Source organism: Brachyistius frenatus, unplaced genomic scaffold (genome assembly GCF_029030835.1).
Source record: "Brachyistius frenatus isolate BFR_SWC_R1_liver_20210118 unplaced genomic scaffold, ASM2903083v1 Contig_33, whole genome shotgun sequence".
In the NCBI taxonomy this organism is placed as follows: Eukaryota; Metazoa; Chordata; class Actinopteri; family Embiotocidae; genus Brachyistius; species Brachyistius frenatus.
This window is the reverse complement of record NW_027210632.1, coordinates 3,898,536-3,920,792: the sequence shown is the minus strand read 5'-3', so window position 1 is coordinate 3,920,792 and position 22,257 is coordinate 3,898,536. Positions and strand designations below refer to the sequence as shown.

Genomic DNA, 22,257 nt, shown 5'->3' with positions numbered 1-22,257 from the left:
GTTTGGCACCAGTTGATTGAGAGGGCAACAACCAATCACAGAAGTGGGAGCTTAGAGCGTGCCTCCCCCTGGCTGATCCAATCAAGGATCACAACTTTGTTTTATTGTCGATCAGGTGAAGTCTGAAGCCGCACAATAAATAAAGAAATCACTTACCTCAGTGGGTCCCAACATTTTGGTTTGTCGTCTTGAATGCCAATTTATGACCCTTTTTCATAAACTGGAAAAAGCTGTGTTCTCAGTTCTCCTTTATTTTGGTGTTTTTGCCCCAAAGTAAACAATGTCACCAAAAAAGCTTGTGTCAATACATTAACAGATTAAGATCTTTTGCAAAGGCACAATCTGAGTTAAGGTTGGTCAGTGTCTCAGCTCAGTGGGTGCCATCATTTTGGATTCGTGACTCTTTAAAATCTGCCTATTTTAGAGATTTATACGTGAACTGAGGATAATTCCCAGGAAGAAAGTTGCACCTATTAATTCATCAATATTTAATTGAAATGATGAATATCCTTCAAACTCTGCTTCCTCTTAATCACCTCACGACCCCCCTCCCCCCTCTCCCTGATCCCCTGTGAAATCCCCCTCAGATCCCCTGCCCATAGGTTGAGCACCACTTCTTTCATATAAATTAGCAGGAGTGTGTGAGTGAGTGCTGCCCGTGTCATATAGGGACATTTGATCGTGCCTGCGTTTTGACCCACTTTACTCCAACAACCCGAACTGTTGCGTGTCTTCAGCCTCAGTCCCCTTTTTTTTTGGATCCGACCTTGCTTGCTGTGTGATGCGCATACGCACAGCGGCCGAGCATGCTGGGATACGCGCTGCTGTCCTGTTTTATGATTGGGTCACAGCACTGATCTCATGTTTGGTGATTGGATTAGTGTTGATATCCCGTACCGCCTGATAACGACTCTTTAAGCCGTCGCCTCGTGTGAAGCTTCGAGCTGTCGTTGCTGCCTATTTTATTATTATTTTATCTCCCCCCGTGACACAGTGGGAACACAGGGGCCCCTCACTTTAACACGAGGACGGTGGGTGGTCCTGCACAATGGGTGACATCAGGGAAGTTGCTTAAATATGAAATAATGTCTTCTTCTTTTTTTTTTAACCATAAATTCCCAAGTGTTTTCTATTTTTCCATTATTTTCACATCAGTTCATAGAAGTACCAGACGTCATTTCCAGACAAACGTACGAAAATTAACTGAAAATCATCAATAACAGAGAAAAGCAGAGCCATAAAGAATAATTACAAGAAATGACAGTGACAGTGTGTAGAAAAGCACCAAATCCTGCACATATAGGCGCAAAAGTTAAGAGAACAGCGCTTCAGCTGTGGCTCCCTGGTTATCTCTGGCTCGTATTTGCTCTTTACTGCAATAAAAATGTCACGTTTTTCCACATTCACTCCAGTTCACATGTACTTAGCTTTTTTATTTAGCCTTTTATTGGGCATTCAAGTTAGCAGCGCTGCGGTGACTAAGTGGAAAAGTGCTTTTAATGATTTATTTTAGCGTTAATCAGATGGGACTCCGGATCGACTCTCTGGTGAATTACGCGGTGCCAAATTACGCACAACAACCAAGTAACCTCCAGCTTGTCTTTAACTTCTCCTTCACGAGCTTTCAGGGCATAAAAACAGTGGTGTTGTGAGTGCGAGCTGCTGCTGCTGCTGCTGGTGGGGCAGCGCCGCTTTTTCTGCCTTGATCTGAACTACTAACCAAGTCTTAGAGATCAAAATTCAATCCCGTTCTGAGAAAAAAAGAGAAATGACGTTATTTGAATATGTGCCCAAAATCCTTAATGAATAACTTAGGACGAGTAGGAGGCAAATGCTGCCCCAGCTGTTTCCTGTTGAAAATGTCTGTGTAATGTAGATAAATGTGAGGGATTTTCTCTCTAAATCCGTCTCCTGTTCGCTAAATCTCACTTCTCCAAAACGAGCCTGCGCAATGGAACAAAGTCGGAATATTGAGATGTGACATTGCCCGCATCTCATCCTCTTTCTCCCCGTTTTTAATGACTTCAAACAAGTTCATTTTCGCCGGGCTTTGTCTTGCGGAGACCCGTGGGGATGTCTAGCGCTCTTTCCTTTCAGTGGCATTTATGTGATGTCTTCAAGGTAACTTACCTGATTTCCTTTGACACTATAGATTATCACCTTGGTTCTTCACTTGCTCACTATTTGCACAGAGCATCCTTACCTAGTTTAAACTGCAACAATAAAAGGGATTTTTTTATTTTTATTTTTTATCGCTCATTTATATTTGACAGCTTTTTAGATGCATGACAACTGTGGATTTATTCTGATTTTGTATCTTTTTCATTCAGTTATGGAGCAACTGTCCTGCATGTCCTGTTGATTTTTTTGAGGATATAATCAGAGATTTGTGCACCTTTTTTGCTTTAATTGACTTTTTCTTTTTTTTTTCTTTTGGAAAGCGTTGACTTGAATCGTGCATGACTTTCCCTGCACGGATGAATGGGGTTTTCATCCTCAGCTCCTCTGTGCACTCTACGCTCTTTTTCACCAGAATTCCCGAATGCAGCTCTGCAACTTTCAAAGTAATTACAGCTGAGTGTGCATTATTAAGTGCTAAATATCTAACCTGATGCTGCGGGGTTGAGAGAGAGCGGAGAGCATATCATGAAATACTTATATGCGTCGGGAACTGTGTCGGTTGGAGTTGTGATACAGATTGATAATGTCCTGTGTTTTATTGTCTTTATTATGTTCATTTGGCCCAGTCAGCTTCCTCCGCTGGCTTTGGCGGGAGAGCCTTTTTTCCACCTCACATTTTGGATCGGAAAGATCCCCCGGCGGTTTTTCTCCATCTTTTTATTCTTTCTTTCTGAATTTCGAAGCACTTTTGTGCGTAATAACGCGCTGACAGCTGGGTTTTAGCACATGTGGGGGAATGGGGGGAGGGGGGGAATGCTGAACTGGTTGTGAATGATATATATCATGGATGAATTTCATTGATCAATACGGGTTGTCTTTAAGTTACTACTGACTATACAGGGTCTGAGTGGAGGGATGATAATGGGGAAAGTGTGTTTTCAATTTGGACGCGCTCTGCTTCGTTGCGCACAGGCGCTCCGCAGCATCAGGGCTGGTCAGCCTCCTGTTGGACTGATTCAGGTACCAAGTGGAAGTTTGGATTTAATACATTTTCCTCCAGATCTAAAAAAAAAAAAAAAAAAAAACCCTGTAAAGTTACCATCTGTTTCTTTTCTCTGCTAGCATCAGGGAATATCCTGAATCTTAAAGAGAAAACCTTAAGCCCACTGCTTTCTGTCTTATGTTTGAAAATGTGTGTCACTGCCACTGCTGATGTGCCCTTGAGCATGACACTGAGCCACCAACTGTCAGTGCAGATCTGCTCAGTGATCAGCAGTGTTATAAAATATGTTTGCTTTAAGTTGGTGATTAACTGAAACTTTTTCTGTGATGATGCTCAGTCTGTGACAGCAGTGAAAATATTAAAGCTCTCCCTCTCTCCCTGTGCGCAGAGTGCGATGTGCTGTATCTCCTGTAGCCACACCCTCTCACTACTGCTGTGCGTCCTCACCCTGACTCCGACGGCAACAGGGGCGGGGCCTGAGACCCTGTGCGGGGCGGAGCTGGTCGACACGCTGCAGTTTGTCTGTGGAGAGAGAGGCTTTTATTTCAGTAAGTGCACCTTTTTATTTATTCATAAAGGTTGGCTGTACATGTCCCAGAGCTCTCCACCTCCAGCGAGCTCATAAATAAAAAAGCAGCCGGTTTGACATCTCGTCTTGACTTTCCCTGCATTAATGTTCCTTCCTTCATTCATTCCTCGTCCACTGTTACATCTTACCTTTAAGTTCACGTGCGTCTCAGGATGAAGGCTTTGATTATTTTTCTTTCATTGTTGGTCCAAAGCCAAGACTCTGAACAAGTAAACCCAAATAATAATTAAAAAAATGGAATAATGATAAGTAACTATTGTTGGTGGCAAATCACCGTTTTGTCCGTGGGGAGAGGGCTTTAAGTGGAATTTGGCTGACTATCTCTGAGAAAAAGGAGGGCTAGAAACTAAATGTTGCAGTGAAGTTTTTTCTTTTTTCCACCAGAGAAGGGAAAGCTACCCAAAGAAAACCCTCGACCAAGAATCCAGGATTTAAATCTCCAATTTTTCCATTAAGGGTACAACCCAGCCCAGAACAGCACAGGATATATGGAGCAACCAAGGTTAGGTGCAATGTTCCACCGGCAGCCAGTGTTTCTCAGGACATGTATCCTGATCTTTCTGTCAGAGACGAGCAGCGCGACTATACATTAACAGTATAGCTGGCTCAGACGCTGCAGAGCTTAAGTTTTATAAGCTCATTACTCACATTTCTTTGGCTGACATCCCTCAATTAACCCAATTTGCCCTGAATGTCCTCAAGGGAGCATCATATCTCCACCAAAAGTCTTCTTTTTTTTTTTCTATCATAATTGATTGTCCCTCCGACTCCTGTGCAGTTTTGACAAAACAATCCATTATTAATGGTTTGGTTCGGTCCCAAAGTTATGAAGGATTTTCCACATGTGGTAGACGTTGTCAGCTGCCAGTTTCAAAAAGAAAAGAAGATATAAGATTTCTGTGGGAGATCAGCAGCATCTATAATGCATATGCAGTTTTTCTCTTTTCCAGTAATTGATTGCTTTCGCCTTAACCTGAACCTGGAATGGTTTGAAAATACACCTTTTTAAGAAGTTGGTGACGGATGGAAGATTAGGGGCCAGAAGGGGGCCAGTCTTGGAATCGCAGCCTCAGTGCAGCAGGGGGAATAAGACAGTAGTGGCTGGTGTACAGTCATGCAAAACTAAAGCCAGTAAAAGCCCAAAACAGATGAGTCTACAGCCATGTTAGCAGCTCTGTGATGCTAACACGCTAACGGTTACCATGCTTACTGACTCAGTTGGCTGCTAACAATCGCCAATTAGCGCTAAGCTTAAAGTAGAACTGAGGCCCATGGAACCGTCTTTAGATTTAAAGGTATTTTCTCAGGGGATCAGCAAAGTTATTCCAATTCACTCTTAAGTTTCATGGAAATCCGTCAAATATTCTTGAAAACATTTCACACAAAACCACAAGGGGGCACTCGAGGAAGTGAAAAGTAAGGAGATCATAAAAGTAATAAGGGTTCATTCTCTGGGGACCAAGAATACCTGTACAACATTTCATGGTAGTCTAACCGATAGATATTTGAGTGTGGACCAACGCTTGCTTGTGTAGCTAAAAACTGGACAATACGCTTTGAATATTCACGGGCTGCCGCCTTCAGCCGCTGGTAGAGGTAGAATCCTTTTATCAAAGACTCGAACTTGCTTCAACATTGTGCTCTTGAGGCACATGGGATGGGATGACGGCTTTGTCTCAGAGGAGGTCTGATAGGCAGGGAAGCGTACAGGAGCATCCCACTATTGCTAGATAAGAACGTTGATGTTTGACATTTCCATAGACAACCTGGATATTATTCTCTTGCGTATACAAGTTTCTGCTGCCTACGATATCTCCTCATGAGAACATAAAGTAAAATTAAGGTTTGGCAAAGATCGTTGCAAATTTAGGCAACTTGAGAAGGATCAGGGTCTGTGGACGGGACATGGTTTACTCGGATCTACCGCCCCAACCTCCACTTAGCATGTGGCTTGCAGCATTTGTTCAAGGCTGATCAATGGCACTCAGTGTAAATTGCGTGGTGCAGAACTGCCTAATATGGTCGCAATTGCTTGAGATACCAGGTTGGACCGAGTCCATTTCCGGCATGCTCCCGTCTTGGTCATGCACAGCTTAGTCTGGCTAAGATTTGGGTTCATATTGGATGATTCTACGCCCACGAGACTTGTTCAATGTCCCCCAACAGTAGAGTGTAGAAGTTGGGCCGGTGAATGGATGTGATACCAGAGTTCATATCCAGTCACACACAACTCTACCTTTCCCTAACCTTAACCCAGTGTGTCTGTGCCATAACGTTAACCACACTGTTGTTGGTTACGCTAAGGCCTTGCACAAAATAGATTATTTGAAATCGTTGGTGTGGAACGGTCCAAAAATCGTCTTTGAATGGAATGAGATTTCTTTACAGACTCATCCATTATAAGCTGTCTGGCAGTGGTGTCGCCATGCACCTTGCTGCTGCTGCCGCTGCTGCTGCTGCTCTCCACCATCCAGCTCCGTGCAGCTTTTCCAAGACCAGTCAACATCATTCTCTGCATCAGGGGCCTCTGTATTGGCATTTGCCAGAAAGTTGTTGGAGAGCCACCAAGCTACTGCAAAGCTGCGAGTCTTGTTCGTCCAGATGCTGCTGGCAATACCCGCATGCTGTGAAGTGGTCATGACAGCCTGTTTGATTGCCAGTTTTCTGCCAGTTATGACTTTTTTTTGGTCTTTTGGATTCCCTCCGCTGCAGCACTTCTCTTGTATAAATGTCCGTTTAAGCTGAGAAACAGTGGAAAATCATGGACTACATGATCAAACATTACATTTTAGTAAATGCAGGCCTGGGACTGCTGTTCAATTTGATTTGTCCGCAGCCATCAGCCCATATTTTGGGTTCTGAGTAAACAGCTGCTCGAATTTGGACTTTGGCATCCTTTCTTTGGTCAGTCGTTTTTCTCAAAATCAATCTCCCTGGTAGAGCTTCTCTTAATATTTCATACCGCTATGTAAAATGCTCCCAAGAAGTGTCTGCAGCTGGAGCTCGAAGTTGTTGAAATGTTAAAGAGTTTGAAAAGGTATGCGGGTGTCCACAGATTGGACGACGTGTTTAAGGTGAGCTACCGATAGCCGACTTTTACTGCAGTTTAATAAGTGCTTCTCACAGGGTGACTTGACTTGTAGAACTGTTGATATCCATCTCACGAGAAGGTGTTGAACAGAGGCCAACGTAACTCATGATCCTCATGCAGGATACACTTCTTAAACAGGAACAGACCTTTTTGTGGTAGGGGGAATGTATTTGTCTTTCCCGCATTACCTTACACTGAGCTGTCACTGAACTACACAGCGTCCATCTATCAATGCTGCATTTTCCTGTTGAGAAAGACGTGCATTTCATGAATACTCCATCCTTTTTCTGAAAAGATGATGAGGTTTGAGCAGCAGGGTGCCGTGCCTCGGAAAATATGCTGCTCCACTGTCTTCCTCGGTTTTCTCTCGCGCTCTCATATTCTCGCCGTCGTTCCTTTTCCTTCCCCATTTTTCGTCGGGTTGCGTAAAATATCTGGAGAATCCATTTGGGTGCTGTCGTCTGCAGCACCCGGCAGCAGAGGAAGCGTTCTCCTTTCCCTGAACTCTTCCCCTCAAGTCTGGCCGTGTTGAACTTGGCAGCCCTCTGATTGATAATGTGTCCAGAGACGGTGTTGCAACGACAATGCTCGCACTGCTTTTTGCCAATCCACCTTAAGCACGTCACCAGTAAAGTAGCACACTTGCATTTCAAGAGTGCAGATTTCCTACCCCTGACAGAAATGCTAAACACTAGTTGGTGGAAATTCTTTTTTTTTTTTAAAGGTAATGAAACAAACTGCGGTCTATGAAACAGAAAGAAAAAAAAAATCCACAACTGTAGTCAGTTTTTCCAATTATTAGCCTGACCTAGAAATCCTCAGTTGTCTTTGTAATGCTTTAGCAGGCAGGACTGCGGGCTGATTTCACTGGGATGTTCATTCCATGAATCAGATCTGTTATGGGACTTTTTTTGGCGAAACATACGTACTAAGTAGCTCCGTGTCCTCAGTCACTTTTAGTTCATGCTGAAATATTCAGTTATTCTAGAGCGAGTACGAGGTATCTAATCTCACCGCTTGTTTCTGCACAATGAATTACGACAAAATGAAATAATCCATCATCGTTGGCCTGCAGTTTATTGTTGGTACACGAAGTTCAAATCCGAAGTGCAGCGAGATATGAAACATGGTGATTTGTTCGGTGTTGTCCTGACTCGCAGTCGTGGCATGTGAGGTGAATGTGGAAAGGAAGGAAGGAAGGGAGGAAGGAAGGGAGTGTGGGGGGGAGAAATTGCTTTGTGCATACCATTGATGAGACTTCCTCTTCGGTGTTTGTCCCTGTCGATTTCTTTTTTTTTTTTTTTTTTTTTATTCAGAGCTACTCGAGCTGCAGAGAGCGGTAGAATGTGTAAACAGCACATCACAAAGTACAGACGCGCACACGCACGCACTCAAACACACGCACAGCTTCGGCCTCGTCCTTTAGCAGCAGGGGATTATGGGGATTACAGGATGATCAGGACACCCCTCCCCTCCACGCTCCCGAGTCCTTACACTGGACCCGAACACACAGAGGAAGGCTCTGCGATCTGAAGAAAGACCTCCTGTGTCCTCTCCGTCGCTGCGAAAAAGGTGTCGTTTTCCCATCAGGACCTGAAGTAAAAAAAAAAAATAAAAAAAAAAAAATCTCCGACCTCCCGGTGAATTACGGCTCAGCCGAACAAAGAGGCGTCTCATGAAAAGGACAGGCAGGTGTCCTCCAGATTTAGAACTGTACATTAGGTGAAGTTGAGATCCGGGGGATTTGAGGACACTCAGGGGACTAAATGGTGCTTTACCTTTTCAAACTCGTCATCAGTTTAATCCCGTCACATAATGTCCGACCTCTACAAAGGAAAACAAGGATATATCTGGTAACATAAGCGCCGAGATCGCTGAGATTTATAGCCGATATCCTTTCTGACATTCAGAAAATAGCCTTTCATTTCGCCTTCCCCTTAAAACCACTGTACTCTTTCCCATTGTTGAATGAACCTCACCTAAAAACATAACCACTATTCTTATTGTGTCAAATTTATGTTGCTAATGAGTTGGTTCTGACCATTTTGGTGCCATCGGCAAAGTGTTTACCAGCAAAAAACATTAAATGCATAGACCCAGTTTATTAATTGACAACCCAAGTTAATGAATTCCATACACTTGTTAGATTTAATGAGACATTATAATACAATCCAGAACTTTCCCAAAGATGTTTTTAGACCATCGCCAAGAAAATGTACCCTCATAAAGTGCCTATTTTATCTATTTTCATTCACAATACCTTGAACGTTTTCTTTTTTATTCTAGTGGCGGTGCATTTGGACAAAGTTTCAGTGTCACCGCGCAGGAACACTTCACTCGTGCCATAAACCCCTTGTGGTACCGGTGATAAAGAGGTAGTTTCCAGTACTTTATGCAGCTCTTACAGTCCCTGCCCAGCTGTAAACTGCCTGACACTTCACAGGAAGAGCAGTGCATCGGCTCCAAGAATCCACTGGTTTTTATTGACCATGACCAAGCTGTAAAACTCAGATACTTTCTGTGCCACTCTGGAATGGAGGATTCCAGCCATCTCTCTCCAGTGCCGCTCCTTAGAGAAATGAACACTACGCGTGCTGAGCCTGTCAAACACCAGACCAAAGATGTTTCATGGAGCCGTGCGCTGACATCCGATGAAACACTTTAGAAACGATGGCGTAGTAAAGACGGTCTTCAACCTGCGAGATATCTGATGTAAATCATTCAGAGGAACGAACCGACCCAAAGAAATGGTTCATGGTTTCTGTGGCCTCCAACTCAAAACTGCGGCCGGTAAACGCTTCTATAGTGCTGGTACGTGCGCAAGGAGGGTGACCTCTTGTCAACGGAAGACGAGCTGCTAAGTGTGTTTGGCTGGACAGCAGGAAAAAGTCCAAAAGAACAGTTTGTGCAACCGATTCAGAAGAACAGGGATGTGGAATACGATACAAACACAACGAAGCATAAAACAAGCTTCCACTTTGTTTTTTCTGGTACTTGCGCAGGCACTGCGCTTTGTTGCACGCGGACATCTGCAAAGTATTCTTTACAAACTTTAGTAGATGATAAATTGTGTGTCCTGCCAACCCACCTGGAAGTGGAAAGCATAAAGTGGTCTTTAGGTGAATGGCTACAACTTGTTCCAAAGGCGACAAAGTTACGGAAAGAAATAAAAAATCCCAGAACATGTGAAAAAGGACTTGTCAAAGCACCTCTGCAGCGCAAAGGCCGTGTTCAGACAGAAACCAGCACCGTGTTTGATAAATCACTTCTGTTAGAGCGCCGGAAAAAAAAAAATGCCTCAGCTTTTGCTACAACACGATCCGGCATCATCCCGTAAAATGTTGCATTGGTCCCTGGCAGATTACGTTGCAATGTGAAGGCTAAATCTTTGGTTTAACTGGCAATTGTTGGGAGGGAGGATCAAATTGTCACTTTTCGCAAATACTATAAACCACTACATGGAGCTGCAGTGACTAGTTCATTAATAAGATGAGTGACAGAAAATGAATCAGCAACCATTTATGGTTTTTGACATCTTTAACAACTTGTTGCTTTTCTTTGTCGTTCATGAAACCAAACTGAATATCTTTGGCCGTTCAGCTGCGGGAATGTTTTTTGCGTGACTACGGAAATAATGGGCAAGCTAACGAATGATCGCTAGCTGCAGCTCTACCGCCTTCCAGTCTTTTGGTGTATAAGCCTTCAAACTCTTGGATGTTTTACTCCAATCAGTGTATTTCATCCGAAGTTGCTCGCACCAATTCAACCGTTTTTAAGGTATTGCCGTTCTCGGTTTCAACACCCGTTGAGCCGCCGCTTGTCCTTTTAACCTTTATGGTCAGTATTTTCCTAAAAAAAAAAAACGCTCCGCTACTTGGATTGACCTGATTTAAACAAATCGAAGTCCTGCAGCGAAGCAAGCTATGAACAATTTTTCTTCCTACAAGTGGTCAGTATTTGATACTGAAAGGACAAATTTTTGCACGAGTATTCCTTCAAACTAACCTTTGCTAGTTGGGTCAACGAAGCCAATGCTTCTTTTAACATTTAACATTTCCCGCCTCTTGATGCATTAAGCCGTTGATACAACACAACAGCCATCTAATCACAACTGTACTGGTTGGAAACCTTTTATCATCCCAGAGTCCGTTTAAAACAGCAAAAAGCAACGAGGCGGGAACTACTTGGCAGAAAAGGCTGTTTACCCTTATTTTATTAGCAACAGTCACATAAAACAACTCTTTGTTTATGAGGGATTAGAGCAAGTTATCCATGGCACTGAAGCATTTAAAACCAAAGCTTTTATACCTGATTATTATTATATGTGTGTTTTTCCCCAACCTGCCCGAGCTGATTATCCTACGTTACAACCGGCGCCAGCTGATTTCTCTCTCCCTTCCAGCTGTTTGTGCAGCAGGGTGGCAAACTACTTTCAGAATAATAGCGGATGTTAATTTGTAAGGCTTTATTGGGAGGGATTGGAAAACAGGCCAGGCAACGAGGCACGGCCCCACTTTTGGCTTTCAGCAGCCATTATATAATCGGCAGCCAGGGCTCAACGTCATATTTCTCTCTTCCTAAATTTCTTGACATCAGGTGTTAGTATAACAGCCAAGGCTTGTCCCACTGATACACACCATCTGTTTGCTCAGATGACTGAAAGCACAGAAAAGAATTTCCCACAGAAAACACTGTGGAATACCTGGAAAAGCTGTCAGAAATGTTGCATTCGATTCGATGAAAAACACAGATGTCAACATCTAAATAATTTTTCTTTTTATTAACTGTCTAGATGTTTCAGTTAACACACCTATTTTGGAAGCGCGAGCTCTGGGTGAATCCGGTTCCTCAGTTTCCCTAAATAATGCAGGTGCACGCTGTATTTTTAGCCTCATTCTACCTGACGTGCATCATGAAAGCCCCCCCCCCCACTCCCTCCTGCCCCCCCTCCCCCGTCCTCTCATTCACACCTCCATTAGCTTCCACTCATCTTTGTGTCTGGGGGTCCGAGCAGAAAGATGCTTCTGTTTCTGAATGAAAGCGGCTCTCTGTCCAAAACAACGTTGTCAGGACAAGGCAGACAGAGAGCAGAAGTTAATGCACTTTGTCAGCGCTGGCAGGCTTCTGAGCCAAGAGCTATTAACTCTGAGAGGGAAAGGCATTTCCTCCTTGTAAATGCCATATTAAATTATTATTATTTCATTTGGTAACAGGGAAAAGCCCATCAGGGCTATATTGTTCAAGGTGAGCGGGGAATTGTAAATGGAGAGTCTGGGTTTTTCTAAAAGCCACCAAAGAGGGTGGGTTTTGAGGGGTGAGGGGGGGTTAAGGTAGTTAAAAGAGGAAGTTGGTACTGGCGTCATTGCAACTTGATGTGGTCATCAGAGTTAAAAATCGGAGTGTCACACCTTTAAACGGTCTTGTATGTTTAATTTTGGCTAAAGTCTCCGCGGCACCTTTTTTCGCTAGGCGTGACTCTTTCATGAATCCCGCCTCCATCTTCAGCGTGTTCTCTGAATGAGAAGGCGCTTCTGCCAAATGAAAATGTGAATGAGCGGCGGGGGCACAGCAGATCGAAGCCTGCCTGGATCTGGATGTTTCTGCAGGTGGATCGGGCCCAGAGGACTTTGCGGCTTGGCCTCGCTGGACGGGCCTCTGTGTAAAAGATACCTGGGCCAAACTGGCTTAGCGGGATATTCCCATCGTTTTGGGTGACTGTGACCCCCTTCTTTACAGGCAAAGCAGCTGCCAAAAGCGGGTCCGCGGTGTGCAACGTGAGACACTGTAAAATTTATATCAGTGTCACTACGGCTGGTCATATATGTGCCCCCGGCCACTATCACTGCTGCAGGCCCAGTATGACGTCTGGCAACTCGCCACCATTTGTTTAATTAATTCTACTAAGAAATATAAATCATTGGAGAGGAAAGAGAATCTGATTTATGGATGTTGAATTGGCTGTTTGCCGCACCTGCATACTTCATACGCAGTTTACAACGATGAGGGCAGATTTGCCACCTGAAATTCAAAGTCAATTTTGAATCAATGAGTCCTTTATTTCAGAAAGTGGCAGACAAAAGCAGACTTAAATTTCTGACTAGTGGTCGTTGACTATACTGGCTGTAAGGATTAGCAAATTTGATCAGCTGTAGGCAGCTTAACGGTAGTTTTGTGAGTTGCCCCAAAATTTCTCTAGTCTGGCTGAGGGTTGTTTTTCTGTGTCAAACTGAAAGTGCCCATTTCAGGCAAAAAGCCAAAGGAAAAAAAAAAAAAAAAAAATATACGTAAAAGTAATGGAAACTATGAAACATGATTGTCCCTATTGTTCGCTACTCGCACATGCACCACAGTGCTCAAACGTAACCCCACAAAATGATGTAGTATGAAACTCCCATGGTCTATAGAGGGTAAAAAAGAAAAAAACATGATATTGTCTAGTCCCCCAAATGCAAGATGAAGCCCCCCCTTTTTTTTTTTTGAAACCAAATTTCCAGAAAAATGTATTTAGACCAGTGCGGTGTGCTTGCTTTCTTCTGCAGTACTCTGAGAACTCTCTCAACATCTTTTTTTTTTTTTCCCCCTGTTCGTTCAGCTTAGGTGCTGCACCTAGGTATTGTAATGGTGGGAAAAACCCTGTTGAATATCACTCTTATTACAGTAAACATGCTCAATGCTTCAACATGCAGAAAAATCCAAAGCTCAACAGCCATGCCGTGCCAACTTTTGATCGCCTGACTACGATTAGACCATCGAGAGAGAGAGAGAGAGAGAGCTAACGGGTCCCTTTGCAAAGCGGCGGTAACGTCTTTGTCACCTCAGTTGTCTAAATTTTTTTTTAAAAAAAGCCTCCCGTGCTTCCTCTCCGACAGGTAAACCAGGCTACGGCGCCAATGCAAGGCGGTCACGTGGCATTGTGGACGAGTGCTGCTTCCAAAGCTGTGAGCTGCGGCGCCTGGAGATGTACTGTGCACCTGCCAAGACTAGCAAGCCTGCTCGATCTGTGCGTGCACAGCGCCACACAGACATGCCGAGAGCACCTAAGGTTAGTACCGCAGGGCACAAAGTGGACAAGGGCACAGAGCGTAGGACAGCACAGCAGCCAGACAAGACAAAAAACAAGAAGGTGAGCAAAGCACTAAACAAATACACTCAAAAAAAACAAAAAAACATGGGATAAGGATTGATGTTTGGGTCGTTCATTTATCCTGTAAATATCCTGAGAATGTTTAAACAAAACGAGTTTGAAAATTTGGGAAACACGCTTGTTGTTTATTCCTGCAGCCAACGGCCGGTTAGCTTAGCTTAGCGTAAAGGAGTGAAAACAGCGGGAAACCGTTGTGATTCGAAGGCTCATGGCGCGAAAAGGTACCACCAAATTGTGTTCGTTTTTTTTTTTTCTTGGATTAAAAAGAGACATGATGCATGATGATAAGTAAGTTTTCCAAGAGCTACTGGGTGAATTTCGTTTCCGTAGGACAGGACCAAACTAATTAAAGCTCACGAATATGAGTTTAGCCTGCACAAAAAAGACGTGAATTGGATTATGTTCCCAATTCTTATAAAACAAGACTAAGCTGACGGGTTGCTGGCTGCAGAACAAATGTAAAAGTGGAATCAAACCGCTCATCTCATTAAGCGTATTTTCTACATTTTCGAGCGTTTAATTTAAGGGGTTAATAGGGTTTGAGTTTTTTGGTTGTTTGCTGCATAGTAACGAAAATATTGTCCATTCAACTTAAGTGGCTTCATTTTTCTCCCACAGAGACCTACACCTGGACATAGTCATTCATCCTTCAAGGTAATCATGGAAATTGGATAATTTTGTCTTCGTTTTCTTGCTTTGATGTTATTTAAAGCAAATGCACGAGCTCTCGGATGACATCAGAGTTTCAAAAGCGCGACGAGCTTCATGGTAAAATCAGAGGGATTTTTTTTTATAAAAATAGGCCTGAAATCTCTTGGGCAAATAAAGAAACTGTAATGTCTAAATGCAGACTGTCTCATTCTCCAGCTGCCAACCTGCGAGGAGAGTGTGATCCTTTTAAGATTCAACAGTGTGCTTTTTACCCTTTTCTCAAAAAAGAAAACCATTAGCAAGAGAAGGAACTAAGTGGTTTTTGTGGTAGACAAAGTGGCACTCCCGCTCCCCAGGCAGAATCTCCACTCTGCTACTGTACATTATGTCCTGAAATTCAGACGGCTCACCATAACAAACTCACACATGCGAGGTCTGGAGATGAAGCACGCATATCATGTTTAGTGTACCTACGTCTGCAGTGGTTTCCATGTAACCGGTATCTGGTGTTGTAGGAATCCATCTCTTATTTTTCTCTTGACGTTGAACTGAAATTTGAATTCTCCCCAGTTCAAGTCAGGGAATCTAATGATATCGCAGCTATTTTGCATATTTTTTCCAAAGACAATAAAACCTTTTTTTTTTTTTCTGACATATTTGGGGAGGGAAGCAGTTTCTATGGTGCACGTTTTATGCCATCAGAAAACATGCTTTCGGAAATGCAGACACCCACCCCCACCCCCCCGCGCGCGCCCTCCGAACCTCCAAATCCAATATCGGAAAATTGTGGGGATAAGAGATTTTTCGAAGTTATCCAACCATTTGACGAGCAGTTTGGACGGAGTATCCGGGCCCCTGTGGGTGGGCGGGTTTGGCAGTCATTGACTGATATTTGAGCGCTGCAGGAGAGAAGCAGTTCTTCCGTAGAACATCAGCAGTGCAGCCTCCGATAGCCGTGTAGCTATTGCTCTTACAAGATGTTTTCCCTCCTCTATAATAAGCCGACAACAATTGGTTATCCACTCTGATCAATGTAACATTTTAGGAGAATCCGTTATTCTTCTGTTTGCATTTTGTTCGAGAAGTTGGAGACAGCAAGCTACGCTAGCTACGCTGGGAATGATCTATATAGCCTGATATCCCAACTCACAAGGGGGATATGTGCACAGCGTACACCGCCTTCTATCGTTAGACCCCAAAGTTGACTTGCATTAAGTGTACAAATTGCCAATTCGCAATTGAAGATATCACCATTTTGAAGGTTCGCTTCGAGCTTCTTAGTTCAAATTACAACATGGAGCACAAATGGAAAGGCTCAAATCACAGATGGGACCGAGCAACAATGAATGCCGGCTCGGTTTTAGAATAAAAAGTCACAGGTGCAATGCTGTGTATCAACATTTTTAGACCCAGGGTCCATTTCTGGGTGAGACAAACCTACATGCTGAAAAACAAATAAAACTTTAATTATTTGTTATTACGTTTTTGAAACAATAGCTACACTAGACAAACCAGTTACATACAGGCGATTCGAGTTTCTTGGCAATCCTGTATCTTCATTATTACCGCTGTACGTCTAAAAATGTGCTTCTCTTTTGTTGCAGGAAGTGCATCAGAAAAACTCAAGTCGAGGCAGCACGGGGGGCAAAAATTACAGAATGTAGGGAAGGAGCGAATGGACACATGCCCGGCAACTTGGGAAGAGAGAAGGGAGTGGCCTTACCTGGTACCCCCTGTGGAATGGTTCACTGTAAAACAAAACAAAGAGGATGCTAACAATGGCCCCAAAAAGCTCCTAAAAAAATGTTTGAAACCTGAGCGCTAAGAGCTGTTTTAAGGGTTTGACGGGGGGAGGGGGTGGGGGTGGGGGGGTCTTGTGATTATTTTATACACTGCACCATTCCATAACGGGAGGAATTCTTTGTTAATGCAATGTAACAGACTAGTTTAGCTGCTGAGACACGAACAAGAGCTTATTATACCTCTATGTGTGAGCTGCAGCAAACCCCCTTTGGCTCCAGCAAAGGTGGGAAACGTATCTGGGCTTCAACCAATCAGAGAGTGGCAGTGCTGTGGTTGGGAATTGAGTGGTGCATCCTGTTCCCTGAACTTGGCAGAGGTAAATCCTTTTTACTCTGAGAGAGTGAATTGATTCACACTCCTTTGGCAAGACAGGATACTTTGTCCACCGGTCACGTTTAACAGTTAGTACCCCAGTTTGAAGCTGATATTTTACCTTCAGAGTTTGTTTTCATGCATCGTGCATTACTGTGGATATTTTTAATATGTAAAAAAAAAAAAAACAAGGTTCGCTTTAAGGACAAGGACCAGGTGGTGATTAGACTTTAAACAATGTTGTCGTTATTTTACCTTGAGCCCAAGTCAAATCCCTACTAAGTTGAGTTGCTAGAAGACTTGAGACCAATCCAAATCCCTCCTAAGCCCCAGGAAGTGTTGAGAACCTGAGGACTGAGTCTACAGTCCAAACACTTCTTTAACAACAGATCAAGCACCATTAGAGGGGATTTTGAAGTAAGTGGGAAGTGCAGTAGGTACTACAATAACAAGAATGGGGTTTTTGCCTCTTTTCATAAACAGAAAAACAAATAGACCTGAACCGAATTTGCTTTTTGACCGGTCAGTGGCCTGTTTTCGTTTGGTTGTCAGAAATGGGTCATTCATTGGATTCAAAGTGCATTTGGCATAAGTGAGTGGAATAAATCAAACAGCGACAATCAGACAAAAGTGTTTGTCGTCTGCATCCTTTTCACATGTCACCACCCTGGCCAAATTGGATTTTTGTCAACAGTCCAGATACCCAGCGATCAACATAGCAGTTTGATTGGAGGCCTGTGTTCAAGGTTAAGCGCAAGTCATGACAGTTTAGTTACAGCAAGTCAGTGAGTGCTGTAAAAAAAAAAGAAATACGTACCAGTATTCAACAAAAGACACAATGTTTTCTTGCTCTAATAAAGAAAATGTTCCCAAAACTGGCAATACCAAAAGACAGAGAGGCTGCAACAATAGCCACATAAATGGGGAAGTTTAATGATTGATTGATCTTGGCCTGTGATATTTTTGTTAGTTTAGGGAGGCCGAGAACTTTGCTACTTCAGTTGCAGCTTGCATTATCTGCCCCGATGGCAAGAGTTACAGCGAAATTTCACCAGATCCATTTCAAAGTCCACCAGAGAGACACACAGATTAAACGATTTGGTAAATATTGGCAACCAAAATGACAAGTCCTCCTGTAGACGCGAGGTACGGTACACACATGCCAGTACACAAATACACATGCAAAGCATCCACAGTGTAAATGAGAGTTGTGTAACTACGAGCAAGGGTCATGCACACAAGTTTCATGAAATGCCAGTTCTGAGAAGTCCTTGCATGAGGACGGACGGGAACGGCTGTTTGTTCGAGCCTCCATAAAGTCGTCCAAGACAACTCATCTCTGGCTCTGCCTCCTCCTGCCTGTGTATAATCAAACAGTACTCCCATTATGTTAACCTATGCATTACTATCATTCATTGTACATGATGGTTTCATATAACAAAACTGTATTACAAATCCTATCCCCTGTATAATGGTGCTATTTTGTAGTTTGTTACTTGCAAGAGATGGCTAAGACAGACTGATGGCAGGGCTTATATTGGAGGTCTTCCCTTTTGCACAGCCTTGTGGCCACCATTTTAATAGTGTTTTTATTTGTAAGCTGTTTCAATAAGGTAGTAGTGTAAGCGAGTAAATGTATCTGTGTGAAATCTGTGAATGCATGGAGAATAAAAAAAAAAAAAAAAAAAAAAAAAAAAGAAGAATATATCATGTTGTGGTCCCAAGAAGGCAAAATGCTATTTTTTCTACTGTTTTTAAATTATTTTCTCAATATAGATCCCTTATGCCAAATAACTTGACAAAAGTACTGTGAACTGTGATTCTTCCAATTGTAATGAGATTGTTGAAAGTCATGGTGTGCTTTTGTCTGTCCTGAGGCGTATACGTACATATGCCTCGCTGGAAGCCAAGGTACTGACTATTAAAATGACTTAAAGCGAGACTACGTAACTGAACTCGGCAGCGGCCTCTGTGGCCCCAAGTTGTTACTACAGGACAATCATTACACGTTCGACAAGACCCCTCGAATCGAACGCTTTAAAGACAAATTGTCTCATCAAAGTCACATCAGCGTCCAGTTTAAATGAATTCAAAATGTCGGGAAGCCTTCTTGGCTACGAGTCAAATGAGATCAATATCCTTTCACATCGGTCTGTTAGCAAATTAGCTTAGCATAGCGTAAATGCATGCCTTCAGATTGAACTCATGAGCTCATGTTTACGACGTGGCAATACGTGTGTCTGGTGTGCTTGGTGTCTAGTGATTAAGTCGTGAGAACACCGATGCAACGACTAGAATGGATGTCGTGTAGAAGCCATAGAAGCTAAGAAAGAAAAGATGAAGCCTTTGGGAAAATCAACGTTTTCCTCAGGTGTATTATTAAATCACGAAAAATAACTCTGTACGACTTAAATCAACATTTATTCGCTTACTATCCAACATTATATTAACTCTCATATCTTCTGCTAGTTCTGCAAATCAAACACATCAGGACTCGTGAACTTTGAGCTTTCAGAAAATTCTTATTTCCGACGGACTCTTCTCGGGAACATGACCCCATTCGAAGGCAGCCGTGATCCAATCCTCAGATTTTACAGATTAGATTCACAAGTATGTGATATATCGTTATCTTTAGAGGAGCTTTTTTTGTTGTTTTGTAAAACCCTTCGCACTTCGTCTTTATGCTACGCTAAACTAAATAGCTACTGACCGTGGCTTCAGATTTAGCACAGTCACGAGAGCGGTGTTTATCATTTGATCTAATCACTTTAATCCTCACAGAAGAACAAATTAGCTCATCAAATTATTTCAAAGGTTACATGGTCTCGCTTTAAGAGTAAGCCAGGAGTTTAATTTATTTTGTCCAAAAGATTTTGTTAGCAGCTCCATTTAAATTGTAACTTTCACAGGTTAATTTAAACGTGTGTTTTTCTCTACGATAAGGTTTTGAAATGGGAATTTGCTCTACGTTTTCGTGTCTATTCCTTAGAAAATTTTCCTATCAGTCAGCCTGGGGACTGAAACGAAACAGAAGCTGGTTGGAGAAGGACTCTACGGTCCCGCCAGATGTTCAGATATACAGTACAAACCAAAGACTTTTTTTGACGAGAACAAAGCCTCACTCATCATTTATTATGTCATGAACTAAAACCAATGACCAGATCATTAAGTACGCCATCCCTGTCTCAACTGCACTGCAGCTACAACATGCCCTTCACATACTGTTTCCGGTACTAGAAATACAGCTTGTGTATTCAAAAAGTAAAGAGTATAGTTGGAGCAGTGATGCAGAAAAATAAGCCACAACTTCAAATCGTCCCAACTATGAATCAAACATTTCAGTTTGTCGGTCGTTTAAAATGATCAATAAAACCTAGAAGGTGGGAGTGTCTGAGTCATTCACGGCTCTGGTGAGGTGTTTAACGAGAAACTATCATTTCCTGAAGCTCACTGTCCAAGAAAACTGTTTGATTACAGCGCTGTTATTTATGGTGCTCGATTGCCTTCTGTAGAAAAAAAAAATTACTGACAAAACTGTTCACCATTCCTGCTGAATAAACCACTTGTCAACATCACAGAAATGGCTGGAGAGTTCTTTCAATGCCGCATGCACATATACTTATAAAACCTCTGAGGAAACATAATCCTGTAAAGACATTACTCTCCCCCGTTACACAACATCGCGCTGGTAACCTCTATACGTGCTTTTATGAGGAACCCCGTGGATCCAGACACATTAACAACAGATAATTACAAAGTAGAAGTTTGTCCCTCTTAAATCTGTTAAGACGATTCGGCTACGGACTAAAGCCGCTGAGGCTTTGTGCAGCGCGCACTACGAAGCTGAACGTGCTGGGTGTGCTGAATGACAAAGTGATACTTCCTAAGAGGCGCCGGGGTCTGCCAAAGCAAACAGAGCGGGGCGTGGTGCTCCCTGAGGCCAGAGCTGCATGTTCAGCTCTTTGGAGGATGCTCGCAGTTGACAGCGCCGAGCTCCAACTCACTCACTGTCAGCACTTTTTAAACGGATGTACATGGGGCAACAATAAAAGAAAATAAACGGTAAATTGGCTCTCTGGCTGACACTAAGCAGAGATTAAAAAAAAAAAAAAAAAAAAAAGGTTGGCGAGGTCCCGGTCATCCCGGCCATCCTGGATGTTATTTCATCCCTCTCTATGACTAATACAAAATCAATTATCTCACCCTAATGGTCCAATTGCAGGTTTGCAAGCTTGCAAGATTTAGAGTTCAAATAAATCAGAGCAGCTCGGGCAATGGCGAACAACCAAGCCATAAAAAATACAGCGAGCCAATTATCAAAGAGAGGCGGATCTACAGTATCACCCGTTGCAGAAATCATAAAATACAAACACCAGGATGTCTTGAAAACGCTGTTTGTTCTCTTGTATGTGCTAATTTAGGATTACATGGTGAGCTGAGAGAGTACAACACAAAGATGTTTGAATAACCTCAAGAACCAGGATGGTTCTGGAAGGAACTCAATCCCTTCCCATTGATCTACGTGCACTCGGGATCCAGTGCATCTGAGGACACGGAGTTTGGACCGAGCCCTGAAACACAATCTCTCCACACTCTTCAACTCCTCATCTTAAACACACAATTGTCTTTTGAATGACCTTGTGGTCTGTTTTACTACACTCACCAATTTTACTACTTATTCTGCTGGTTGTTTTACAGAAAGAAAAAAAAAAAGTGGTTGTAAGGCCTCATCAGTCTTCAACCATTCATTTCTGTTGGAACACAGGATTTGACTTTGCTGTTGTTTTTAACTTTAACCTTGCTGTTGTCAGCACAGCAGTTGTTGTCTCTAATCCCAAATAGTTCTTATATCCCGAGGCTAACATCCAGCATTGAAAAGTGATGAGTTGATTGTGACAATTTTACAAGTAGCCCGGTGTTATGTTTTTATCGTTATCGTGAGCCAAGGCCAGATGTAAAACAGAGACACGAGGAGTCCAGCAAGTGCACGTTGTTACCACGAGAATATTAGCAGCTAGATTAAAGCATGTGTAAAAAAAGAAATGAAAAAAAAAAAGAAAAGAAGAAAAAAGTGTCTAAACCATAGGATTTGGAGATTCTCCCTCTTTCTCAATTTCAGTCGACAGTGGAAATTCACTGAGGCTTGATTATAGCAGGAGAGTGTTGGCTCAGCTGTGTGCTTTAAGAACCCATGATGTCAGAGCCTTATTTTCCTTGGAGAGACTCTCATCAGCTGCATTGTTCCAGGAAACCACGGTCTGTTCTCTGGGCAAAAAAAAAAAAAAAAAAAAAAAAATCCTGCCCAAAATGCGACCCCCCTCTCTCTTTGCACCCGCATCCCTTTCGCTGAATGCAGCACGCCGGCCTCTGGCACGGCCCGAAGACACACACGTAGACGCGAAGCATCCTGCGTGGAGCATCACATTTCCTTGGAACCGAAGCCTCACCACCACCACCACCACCCCACCACCCCACCCCACCCTCTCCGCCGCGACACTGTTTGTCTTTTCTTTCCTTCTTGTTTTCCATTAGAAAAACGAGTG

The 22,257-nt window shown here is 43.0% G+C and overlaps 1 protein-coding gene across 2 annotated transcripts; it reads left to right on the top strand.

Moving 5' to 3' along the window:
* The first annotated feature begins 1,871 nt into the window (after window positions 1-1,871).
* Window positions 1,872-18,417, top strand: igf1 (insulin-like growth factor 1). 2 transcript variants are annotated; one of them, XM_069700443.1, is made up of 5 exons: window positions 1,872-2,121; window positions 3,513-3,672; window positions 13,674-13,927; window positions 14,567-14,602; window positions 16,204-18,417. In XM_069700443.1, the coding sequence occupies exons 1-5, from the start codon at window positions 2,074-2,076 to the stop codon at window positions 16,261-16,263; spliced, it is 558 nt and encodes a 185-aa protein (XP_069556544.1). In that variant the 5' UTR covers window positions 1,872-2,073; the 3' UTR covers window positions 16,264-18,417. The 2 variants fall into 2 exon arrangements, with proteins under 2 accessions (XP_069556544.1, XP_069556543.1); XM_069700442.1 differs by lacking the exon at window positions 1,872-2,121 and adding an exon at window positions 2,584-2,871.
* Window positions 18,418-22,257: the final 3,840 nt, after the last annotated feature.